Source organism: Oncorhynchus clarkii, chromosome 21, assembly GCF_045791955.1.
Source record: "Oncorhynchus clarkii lewisi isolate Uvic-CL-2024 chromosome 21, UVic_Ocla_1.0, whole genome shotgun sequence".
In the NCBI taxonomy this organism is placed as follows: domain Eukaryota; kingdom Metazoa; phylum Chordata; class Actinopteri; order Salmoniformes; family Salmonidae; genus Oncorhynchus; species Oncorhynchus clarkii.
In genome coordinates this window covers 46607703-46620430 of record NC_092167.1, presented here as the reverse complement: position 1 = coordinate 46620430, position 12728 = coordinate 46607703, and the positions used below count along the sequence as shown (strand labels likewise).

The window sequence follows — 12728 nt, the reverse complement described above, 5'->3', positions numbered from 1 at the left end:
TTCCAGAGATCATCTTTGCCTCTTGTTGATAGAAACCTGCAGGGAGATTAGATTTATTTACTATTATTATACTGGCTGTAGGTGTGTCAGTTTAAGATTAAGGAGGACCATTGTTTTGTATGTGCATGGCCTTATTTCTATCACATCATATTGGATGACTGTCGTTCATATTCCATTCCCCCAGCTCAATGTAACATCAACAGGTTTAGGCTACTACATGACACTCAAATTTGCCCTTTACCCTTCATGAGGTTGCTACAACCTACTCAACAAATTAAAGTTTTTAATGTAGGTGTGCAGGGTCGAGAGACACATTAGAGTAATCAAGGGGAAAGACAGTGACACATTCAATACTGCCTTGTACACTCTTGCCTGCATTTAACGTTCAAATTTATATTGTACAAATTCAGGTAGGTCCCTCCACGTTTCGCTCCGTTTGCTTCCGTTTGAGAAACGTTTTGCGACATTATCGGCAGAATGAATACACCCTTGATCACCCGCACACACAGTTCACTTTCATAGCAGCCCACATACAGCATCATCAGTTTGCTCATTGTATAATTATTTTCTCGAATCTACCCGCTCTCCTCCTCCTCCTACCTTTTCCCTTCAGTTGTGGAGTGAACAACACATCAGCTGTCTGTGACCAGGCGCAAAAACCTATCCAAGCCAAACCTTCAGACCATAACCGCTAACCACTAACCGCTAACAACTACATCGTTGTCAATATACTAATATTAGAGTTAAAAACTTGAACCCAACAATCCAATCCATGTGTACAATCACACAGCACAGTGTACTGTTGGCAATACATTTATAAAACTGAAAAGCTTACCTTGACTTGAAAGTGCAACTGTGTTAAATAGCCTTTGCCAGCTAGCTAACAAATAACATTATGTTTAATATATAACTAAAATGCATTCGGAAAGTATTCAGTCCCCTTGACTTTTTCCACATTTTGTTACACTACAGCCTTATTCTAAAATTGATTAAATCCTTTTTTCCCCTCATGAATCTACACAGAATACCCCATAATGAAATAGCAAAAACAGGTTTTTAAACATTGTTGCTAATATATGAAAATGTAAACTTAAATATCACATTTACATAAGTATTCAGACCCTCTACTCAGTATAACCTTTGAGAGAAGCTGGTTGAGAGAATGCCAAGAGTGTGCAAAGGTGTCATCAAGGCAAATAGTGGCTACTTTGAAGAATCTGAAATATAAAATATATACACTTTTTTTGGTTACTACATGATTCCATATGTGCCATTTCATATTTCATATTTTCTACAATGTAGAAAATAGTACAAATAATGAAAAACCCTTGAATGAGTAGGTGTGTCCAAACTTTTGACTGGTTCTGCATTTCTCAAGCGAAGATTTTGCTAGGACTGTCTTGGAGCGGGTTCATAATAAGTCAATGTGTGTGTTTCTGTGTGTGTGTTTCTGTGTGTGTGTTTCTGTTTGTGTGTGTTTCTGTGAGTGTTTCTCTCTGTGTATGTGTGTGTGTGTCTTTGTAGTGTATGTGAAACGTGTGCTGCTAACAGCATATCCTCCTCCACTGTCCCTGTCCCCATACTGGGCCAGTGATCATCTCCTCCTTGACAACGTACCAACCGTTTGAGCTAACGTGTGTGTGTGAACTTTGAACTAACGTGTGTGTTTGAACTAACGTGTGTGTGTGCTTGTGTGTGTGTGTGTGTTTCAGACATGGTGCGACGCTGGTGTACTCTGGAGGGGGGCTTCCTTAGCTATTATGAGAATGAACGGAGCCCCATGGCCACCGGCAGAGTGGACATCACTGAGGTGGTCAGTCTGGCCGTCAACAACACAGAGACCATGACTGGAGCTGGGTATGGACACACAGACACACACACACACACACACACACACACACACAAACACAAACACAAACAAACACACACACATAGAAACACACACACATGCATTCACGAATACACACACACTTTCTCTCACGCACATTCTTTGACACCCCCCCTCTTTGACCTTCTGAACTTACATAAAAAACGTCACTGCACATTTCATAATTGTATGAGGTTTATGTGTTGTATTGACATCAGCAAAACTAGGTTAAAAATGCAGAAACCACCAGGCGTCTACCAATCCATCTTTGTAATGAACTTCTTATCAATTCAAAGTTGAGAAAAAAAGTTGATAAGCTAAATCACTTACTAAGAGGGAGGGTAAACTAAGACAGACAGACATGTGAACAGAAAAAACACTAGCTGTATAGATACAGTTGAAGTCGGAAGTTTACATACACCTTAGCCAAATACCTTTTAACTCCGTTTTTTTCTCACAATTCCTGACATTTTATCCTAGTAAAAATTCCCTGTCTTAGGTCAGTAATCACCACTTTATTTTAAGGATGTGAGATGTCACAATAATAGTAGAGAGCATGATTTATGATTTATTTTTTCATCACATTCCCAGTGGGTGAGAAGTTTACATACTCAATTAGTATTTGGTAGCATTACCTATACATTTTTTTTTTACTTGGGTCAAACGTGTCGTGTAGCCTTCCACAAGCTTCCCACAATAAGTTGGGTGAAATTTGTCTCATTCCTCCTGACAGAGCTGATGTAACTGAGTCAGGTTTGTAGGCCTCCTTGCTCGTACACGCTTTTTCAGTTCCGCCCACACATTTTCTATGGGATTGAGGTCAGGGCTTTGTGATGGCCAATCCAAAACCTTGACTTTGTTGTCCTTAAGCCATTTTGCCACAACTTTGGAAGTATGCTTGGGGTCATTGTCCATTTGGAAGACCCATTTGCGACCAAGCTTTAACTTCCTGGCTGATGTCTTGAGATGTTGCTTCAATATATCCACATAATGTTCCTCCCTAATGATGCCATCTATTTTGTGAAGTGCACCAGTCCCTCCTGCAGAAAAGCACCCCCACGACATTATACTGCCATAGTTCACGATTGGGATGGTGTTCTTCAGCTTGCAAGCATACCCCTTTTTCCATTATGGCCAAACAGTTTCTCAAAAAACATTTCTCAAAAAAAAGTGTGATCTTTTGCAGTTGCAAACTGTAGTCTGACTTTTTATGGCGGTTTTGGAGCAGGGGCTTCTTCCTTGCTGAGCGGCCTTTCAGGTTATGTCGATATAGGACTCGTTTTACTGTGGATATAAATACTTTTGTACCTGTTTCCTCCAGCATCTTCAAATCAAAGTGTATTTGTCACGTGGCCGAATACAACAGGTGTAGTAGACCTTACAGTGAAATGCTGAATACAACAGGTGTAGTAGACCTTACAGTGAAATGCTGAATACAACAGGTGTAGTAGACCTCACAGTGAAATGCTGAATACAACAGGTGTAGTAGACCTTACAGTGAAATGCCGAATACAACAGGTGTAGTAGCCCTCACAGTGAAATGCTGAATACAACAGGTGTAGTAGACCTTACAGTGAAATGCTGAATACAACAGGTGTAGTAGACCTTACAGTGAAATGCTGAATACAACAGGTGTAGTAGACCTTACAGTGAAATGCTGAATACAACAGGTGTAGTAGACCTCACAGTGAAATGCTGAATACAACAGGTGTAGTCGACCTTACAGTGAAATGCTGAATACAACAGGTGTAGTAGACCTTACAGTGAAATGCTGAATACAACAGGTGTAGTAGACCTTACAGTGAAATGCTGAATACAACAGGTGTAGTAGACCTCACAGTGAAATGCTGAATACAACAGGTGTAGTAGACCTCACAGTGAAATGCTGACTTACAGGCTCTAACCAATAGTGCAAAAAAGATATTAGGTGAACAATAGGTAAGTAAAGAAATATAACAACAGTAAATACAGGCTATAAACAGTAGTGAGGCTATATACAGTAGCGAGACTATAAACAATAGCAAGACTATAACAGTAGCGAGGCTATAAACAGTAGAGAGGCTATAACAGTAGTGAGGCTATATACAGTAGAGAGGCTATAAACAGTAGAGAGGCTATAAACAGTAGTGAGGCTATATACAGTAGAGAGGCTCTATACAGTAGCGAGGCTATATACAGTAGAGAGGCTATATACAGTAGAGAGGCTATATACAGTAGTGAGGCTATATACAGTAGAGAGGCTATAAACAGTAGCGAGGCTATATACAGTAGAGAGGCTATAAACAGTAGAAAGGCTAAATACAGTAGAGAGGCTATATACAGTAGAGAGGCTATAAACAGTAGCGAGGCTATAAACAGTAGAGAGGCTATAAACAGTAGCGAGGCTATATACAGTAGAGAGGCTATAAACAGTAGAGAGGCTAAATACAGTAGAGAGGCTATATACAGTAGCGAGGCTATATACAGTAGAGAGGCTAAATACAGGCTATAAACAGTAGCGATGCTATAAACAGTAGCGAGGCTATAACAGTAACGAAGCTATATACAGTAGAGAGGCTATATACAGTAGTGAGGCTATATACAGTAGCGAGGCTATATACAGTAGAGAGGCTATATACAGTAGCGAGGCTATATACAGTAGCGAGGCTATATACAGTAGCGAGGCTATATACAGTAGTGAGGCTATATACTGTAGTGAGGCTATATACAGTAGAGAGGCTATATACAGTAGAGAGGCTCTATACAGTAGCGAGGCTATATACAGTAGAGAGGCTATATACAGTAGAGAGGCTATAAACAGTAGAGAGGCTATATGCAGTAGCGAGGCTATAAAAGTAGCGAGGCTATATACAGACACCGGTTAGTCAGGCTGATTGAGGTAATATGTACATGTAGATATGGTTAAAGTGACTATGCATATATGATGAACAGAGAGTAGCAGAAGTGTAAAAGAGGGGTTGGTGGGTGGCAGGACACAATGCAATTGTGTCAATTCACAAGGTCCTTTGCTGTTGTTCTGTGATTGATTTACACTTTTCGCCCCAAAGTACGTTCATCTCTAGGAGACAGAATTTTTCCTTCCTGAGTGGTATGACGGCTACGTGGTCCCATGGTGTTTATACTTGCGTACCATTGTTTGTACAGATGAACGCGGTGCCTTCAGCCATTTGGAAATTGCTCCCAAGGATGAACCAGACTTGTTAAGGTCTACAATTTTTTTTCTGATTTCTTTTGATTTTCCCATGATGTCAAGCAAAGAGGCACTGAGTTTGACGGTAGGCCTTGAAATACATCCACAGGTTAATTAGCCTATCAGAAGTTTCTAAAGCCATGACATCATTTTATGGAATTTTCCAAGCTGTTTAAAGGCACAGTCAACTTAGTGTATGTAAACTTCTGACCCACTGGAATTGTGATATTTTTTTATTTGACCTTTATTTAACTAGGCAAGTCAGTTAAGAACAAATTCTTATTTACAATGACGGTCTAGGAACAGTGGGTTAACTGCCTGTTCAGGGGCAGAACGACAGATTTGTACCTTGTCAGCTTGGGGCTTTGAACTTGCAACCTTTCGGTTACTAGTCCAACTCTCTGCCGCCCCTAAACTCTAACCACTAAGCTACCCTGCCGCCCCTAAACTCTAACCACTAAGCTACCCTGCCGCCCCATACAGTGAATTGTAAGTGAAATAATCTGTAAGCAATTGTTGGAAAAATAACTTGTGTCATGCACAAAGTAGATGTCCTAACCGACTTGCCAAAACTATAGTTTGTTAATAAGAAACTTGTGGAGTGGTTGAAAAACAAGTTTTAATGACTCCAACCTAAGTGTATGTAAACTTCCCACTTCAACTGTATATTCTCTGACTGCAGTTTAGGCAAAATATAGCTTGGCTTATCCGTTCGCTTCAAACATTTAAACAATGAGCAATCATTCTGAAGAGGGGACCATTATGTAATTTCTGAGTGTGTGCATGTACGTGCACCGAATGTGTGTGTGCATATGTCCATTTCTTGTGTGTGTGTGTGTGTGTGTGGCTCAAATAATGGGTCCATTAATACCCCAGCAGATGTTATGGAGAGGGAACAATGTCTTGATTTGTAAATGTTATTTATGTTCTCATTATGGACATCTGGCTGTACTCACTACTCTGGCCCCATGCAATGGATTCATGTACACAATCAAGCCTAGTTAATTTTTCTGCGTATTTTTTTGTGTGTTTGTTTGTGTGTCGGGGAGACGGGGGTGGTGTGTGTGTCGGGGAGACAGGGGTGTTGTGTGTGTCGGGGAGACGGGGGTGTTGTGTGTGTTGGGGAGACGGGGGTGTTGTGTGTGTCGGGGAGACGGGGGTGTTGTGTGTGTCGGGGAGACGGGGGTGTTGTGTGTGTCGGGAGACGAGGGTGTTGTGTGTGTCGGGGAGACGGGGGTGTTGTGTGTGTGTGGGAGGCCTACAGTATGCACTTGAGTTTGTAGTTGTTGGTGTATCTGTGTGTGTCTCTCTGTGTATCTGTGTGTGTCTCTCTCTGTGTGTGTGTGTGTGTGTGTGTGCCTCTCTCTGTGTGTGCTTCTCTATGTGTGTGTGTGTGTCTCCCTATGTGTGTGTCTGTCTCTGTGTGTGTGTGTTTCTGTCTCTGTGTGTGTGTGTGTTTCTGTCTCTGTGTGTGTGTGTCTCGGTTTGTTTTTGTTTGACGGCTACCCGATCATTGTAAAATGGTGCTCCCCAGCCTCTCTGTCTCATCTCTCTCCCTGTCCCCCAGCCTCTCTGTCTCATCTCTCTCCCTGTCCCCCAGCCTCTCTGTCTCATCTCTCTCCCTGTCCCCCAGCCTCTCTGTCTCCTCATCTCTCTCCCTGTCCTTCAGTGGGAGAGTAATTAAGAGCTACATTGACTACTGATCAGTATCATAGATTAAACCCCCACACGCTGGGTGGCAAGTAGCCTAGTGGTTAGAGCGTTGTAACCTTTCAATTACTGGCCCAAACAGTCTGCCGTTATGTCTCTGAACAAGGAACTTCCTAGGCCGTCAATGTAAATAAGAATTTGTTCTTAACTGACTTGCCTAGTTAAATAAAGGTTAAATTGTACCTCCACAGTCCCAGCATGCTTCCGTGTTCTCTTTGTTAAAACCCAGAGCAAGTTTTCAGTATATTAGTCAGCTGCTCGATTATGTTCTGGGTCCATACATGTTTAAGAGAAGAGATGCTAGAACGAGGAGTGGAAACGGAACGAGGAGTTCCACCCTCTCTCTTTGAAAGTTACAAGCCAAATGATCGCTTCCGAAAATGGAAAGATGCTAACACATGTGAAATTGTGATATGTATAAATAACAATTTAGGAAAAACCCTATCATTTTAACTATGGCTGTTCTTTACCCTACGTGTCACGTTCAGTCCCAACAGAGTCTACAGAACCAATTATGTTTACCTACAGTTCCAGACAAAAGTTTGGACACACCTTCTCATTCAAGGGTTTTTTCTATATTTTTACTATTTTCTACATTGCAGAATAATAGTGAAGACATCAACACTATGAAATAACACATATGGAATCATGTAGTAACTAAAAAATTGTTAAACAAGTCAAAATATATGCCAAGAGTGTGCAAAGCTGTCATCAAGGCAAAGGGTGGCTACTTTGAAGAATCTCGCATATCAAATATGTTTTGATTTGTTTAACACTTTTTTGGTCACTACATGATTCCATATGTGTTATCTCATAGTGTTGATGTCTTCACTATTATTCTACAATGTAGAAAATTGTTTAAAAAAAAAGAAAACATGAAGAAAAACCCTTGAATGAGTAGGTGTGTCTAAACCTTTGACTGGTCCTGTAGATCTGTCTACGAGAGATTAGCCTTAGTGCTCTACAGGGAACATCCATCTGTCTACGGCTCATACATATTAACGTATGCAGGAACTGTGCTTACTCTGCATCGCCCTGCACTGCAGAACCACGTGGGTGTCAGTTTATATTAAATAGACTGCTTTGGTAATTTCATCAGGTATGAGACCCTCTACCTTGTCCGCTGATCCCCGATGAGTATTACCAGCCCACGTTTTCAGAATATTATAGCAAAATATGCACATAGGTTTTGATGGAGGGAGAATCGTGCGTCTGCTAGATGAAGTGGGTGGGTGTTGAAGTCGTTTTGGATGGTGAAGGTGGATTCTGTGGTGTAGGCTAAAGACATCGGATTGTGTTTGTTAGTTAGATATTCTTCAAACTTAAACTTATATTTCGAAATCTCTCTCTCTCTCTCTCTCTACATTTTCTTGCTCTCTCTTTCTCCCCCTTCGCCTTCTTGTCCTCTGGGACTCACTAACAAGCGCTTGTACACTTGTCAGGGGTCCAGTGGGGTCACACAAACACCCGTGTCCCACCGTGTTCCCCTGATGTTCGTGAGTGGAAGTACGCCTCAGCGCTACCGGTACCCCTCATTACATGTTCCTTCAGACACGCTCTGCTGTTCCCCTTATAATAACCACCGCAGCTCTACCCCTCGCCGGCCAACCCCCCCAAAAAAACGAATCTAGCGATCGTCTGCCTCTGTGTTGAAACCATTAAGAAAGTGATACTCTGACCGCAGAGGGAAGCCAGTGGAAGAGACATAAGAGAAAGAGGGAAAAGGACAAACAAAGATTAATAGCTGCCTTTTGGCTTCCGGCAGCAGGGTCGTTCCTCTCTTAAACAGCAGGTATAAAGCACCTTTTGTGTTTTAAATGTGTGTATGTGTTGAAGTATGTGTCTACGTGGGTAAAGGTGTTGGTATATATATACGGTGCATTCAGAAAGTATTCATATCCCTTGACTTTTTCCACATGTTGTTGTGTTACTGCCTGAAATTAAAGGGGATTAAATAGATCATTTTTTTATAGATCATCCATCTACACACAATACACCATAATGACAAAGTGAAAACATGCTTAAAAAAAAAAATCAGTATTTTTTTTAAATACAGAAATATACAGAAATATCTAATTTACTTAAGTAAACTCAGGAACATTTGTTGTCATCTTGGTAAGAAAAGGTGGAATTAGTCTCCCAGTGTCTGTTGGAAAGCAGACTGAAACAAGTTTTCCTCTAGGATTTTGCCTGTGCTTAACTCTTTTCTATTCTAAAAAACTGCCTTGTCCTTGCCGATGACAAGCATACCTGTAACATGATGCAGCCACCACCATGCATGAAAATAGGAAGTGTTCCTCAGCGATGTGTTGTGTTGAATTTGCCTCAAAATGTTGCTTTGTATTCAGGACATAAAGTACATTTCTGTACCACATTTTTTTGTGTCTTATTGCAAACAGGATGCATGTTTTGGAATATTTGTCTTCTCTACAGACTTCCTTGTTTTCACACATTTAGTTTAGTATTGTGGAGTAACTACAATGTTGTTGATCCATCCTCAGTTTTCTCCTATCACAGCCATTAAACTCTGTAACTGTTATAAAAATGACCATTGAAGTCATGGTGAAATCCCTGAGCAGTTTCCTTCCTCTCCGGCAACTGAGTTAGAAAGGATGCCTGTATCTGTGTAGTGACTGGTTGTATTGATACACCACCCAAAGTGTAATTAATAACTTCGCCATGCTCCAATGGACATTCAGTGTCGGATCTTTTTAAAATGCTTACACCATTTACCAATAGGTGCCATTCTTTGCTAGGCATTGGAAAACCTCCCTGGTCTTTGTGGTTGAATCTGTGTTTGAAATTCACTGCTTTACTGAGGGACCTTACAGACAGTTTTATGTGTGGGGGTACAGAGATGAGGTAGTCATAAAACAATCATGTTAAACACTATTATTGCACACAGTTTGTCCATACGTACTATGTGACTCCTTGTTAAGCACATTTTTACTCCTGAACTTATTTTTTAGGTTTGCCAGAACAAAAGGGGTTAAATACTTATTGACTCAAGAAATGTCAGCTTTTTATATTTAATTCATTTGTTTAAATAATTTTTTTTTTTATGTCTAGAAATAAAATTCCACTTTCACATTATGGTTTATTGTGTGTAGGCCAATTTAATTGAATCCATTTTAAATTCAGGCTGTAACATAACTAAATGTGGGAAAAAGTCAAGGGGTGTGAATACTTTCTGAAGGCCCTGTATTTAGGCCTCTGTGTTTTCACACGTGTGTTGCCGTACTCGTCTCGTTTTGCATTATTTACAGTAATGTACAGAATGTGTTTGTGTAGTATTTAGACTCCTTGCTGGTTAGTTTTTAAAGCAACAGTCTCCTATCCCCTTTCTCCTGCATGTACCAGGAACAGTACTGTATGTGACTTGCCTGTCCCATTGTTCTCTCAGGGCTGTGTTCATGGTGGAGACCTACCTACAGTCAGACAGAGTGTTCTTGTTTGGCGCCAAGACACAGGAGACACAGCAAGACTGGGTCCAGGCTATCGCCAAGGTGTGTGTGTATGTTTTAGTCAATTTCTTTACTAGTTTTACATAGTCTGTATCATTGTGGGTCAGTCTGCATGTGTATCGTTGTGGGTCAGTCTGCATGTGTATCAGTGTTGGCCAGCCTGTGTCTGTATCATTGTGGGTCAGTCTGCGTGTGTATCGTTGTGGGTCAGTCTGCGTGTGTATCGTTGTGGGTCAGTCTGCGTGTGTATCATTGTTGGCCAGCCTGTGTCTGTATCATTGTGGGTCAGTCTGCATGTGTATCATTGTGGGTCAGTCTGCGTGTGTATCATTGTGGGTCAGTCTAAGTGTGTATCAGTGTGGGTCAGTCTGCATGTGTAACATTGTGGGTCAGTCTAAGTGTGTATCAGTGTGGGTCAGTCTAAGTGTGTATCAGTGTGGGTCAGTCTGCGTGTGTATCAGTGTGGGTTAGTGTGTGACATTAGATAACACAATAGATCCATTTCACCCTCCTTAACACTTACACACACACACACTCGCGCGCACAAACACACACACACACACAAACACAGCCCCTCGAACCATCAAGAAGACATAGTAGTCTAACTGTCTCTTCTCCTGCCTGTGACAAGCTCTTGTAATGGCTCGCTACACAAAATATGTCCTCAATTCCTTTTTTTTTTATCTTGCTCAACCGATCTATTAATCCCAGCTGGTGTTAGATAGTGGTAGAGGTAGCCATATTAGTCCATATGTCTGTATAGCCTTAGACATCCTCGTGATTCAATTTGAGCTGCAAACAAACGGTTAAGACACAGAGAGAGAGAGAGAGAGAGGAGAGGAGAGAGAGAGAGGAGAGGAGAGAGAGAGAGAGAGAGAGAGAGAGAGAGAGAGGAGAGGAGAGGAGAGAGAGAGAAAGGAGAGAGAGAGAGAGAGAGAGAAGAGGAGAGGAGAGAGAGACAGACAGAGAAAGAGAGAGAGAGAAAGAGAGAGAGAGAGAGAGAAGAGAAGAGAGAGGAGAGAGAGAGAGGAGAGAGAGGAGAGAGAGAGAGGAGAGGAGAGAGAGAGAGAGAGAGAGAGAGAGAAGAGAGAGAGAAAGGAGAGAGAGAGAGGAGAGGAGAGAGAGAGAGAGGAGAGAGAGAGAGGAGAGGAGAGAGAGAGAGAGGTGTGTTAGAAGTAAATTCAGCTGGGGAAAGAAGAAGTTTTGGAAACCTTAAAGTTTGTTGCTTGTGCACAGATGTTAGTGTTTTTTTTTTCTCTGTGTTTGGTTTTGTTTCAATGACTCTAGAGAATATTTTGTCTTTCTTTTTTTCTTTTGTTCCCTTCAGTGTTTCGTCCCATCTAATGTAGAGGCTATGTTGAGGAGAGACTGCGAGCTGATTGGTCGGCTCTACTTTAAGGAAGGTCATGACCTCTACCACTGGAGGGTTGGTTGGTTTGCTCTGGAAGGCTCCGCCCTCTACTTTAGTTCCGGGGAAGAGGAGAGCACACTGGGGGCCATGCAGCTCAAACAACTACAGGAACTCAGTAAGTATTGAGTCCATACCTAAAGACACACAAAACACACAACACACAGGCCTGCACACATACACTAACACACACACAACCATACACACACACACACACACACTAACACACACACACACACACACACACACACACACACACACACACACACACACACACACACACACACACACACACACACACACACACACACACACACACACACACACACAGGGAGGAACAATGTTGGCTGTTATATCATATACAGGACATTGTAACATGTCTATCACAACTTGACCCTGCCTGGTATTAGTTATCATCTTGACCCTTGCCTGGCATTAGTTATCATCTTGACCCTGCCTGGAGTTAGTTATCATCTTGACCTTGCCTGGCATTAGTTATCATCTTGACCCTGCCTGGAGTTAGTTATCATCTTGACCCTGCCTGGAGTTAGTTATCATCTTGACCCTGCCTGGCATTAGTTATCATCTTGACCCTGTCTGGAGTTAGTTATCATCTTGACCTTGCCTGGCATTAGTTATCATCTTGACCCTGCCTGTCATTAGTTATCATCTTTACCTTGCCTGGAGTTAGTTATCATCTTGACCCTGCCTGGCATTAGTTATCATCTTGACCCTGCCTGGCATTAGTTATCATATTGACTCTTCCTGGCATTAGTTATCATCTTGACCTTGCCTGGCATTAGTTATCATCTTGACCCTGCCTGGAGTTAGTTATCATCTTGACCTTGCCTGGCATTAGTTATCATCTTGACCCTGCCTGGCATTAGTTATAATCTTGACCTTGCCTGGCATTAGTTATCATATTGACCTTGCCTGGCATTAGTTATCATCTTGACCCTCCCTGGAGTTAGTTATCATCTTGACCTTGCCTGGCATTAGTTATCATCTTGACCCTGCCTGGCATTAGTTATCATCTTGACCCTGCCTGGAGTTAGTTATCATCTTGACCTTGCCTGGCATTAGTTATCA

General features: G+C 41.7%; 1 protein-coding gene across 1 annotated transcript in view; it reads left to right on the top strand.

Annotated features, from left to right (window-relative positions):
• Positions 1-12728, top strand: part of LOC139379099 (ArfGAP with RhoGAP domain, ankyrin repeat and PH domain 2) — a 224414-nt gene that overhangs the window by 154038 nt on the left and 57648 nt on the right. The window contains exons 16-18 of the mRNA XM_071121911.1: positions 1713-1857; positions 10171-10273; positions 11559-11757. Of these exons, the coding sequence (XP_070978012.1) occupies positions 1713-1857; positions 10171-10273; positions 11559-11757 (447 nt within the window). The remainder of the gene's footprint in view (positions 1-1712; positions 1858-10170; positions 10274-11558; positions 11758-12728) is intronic.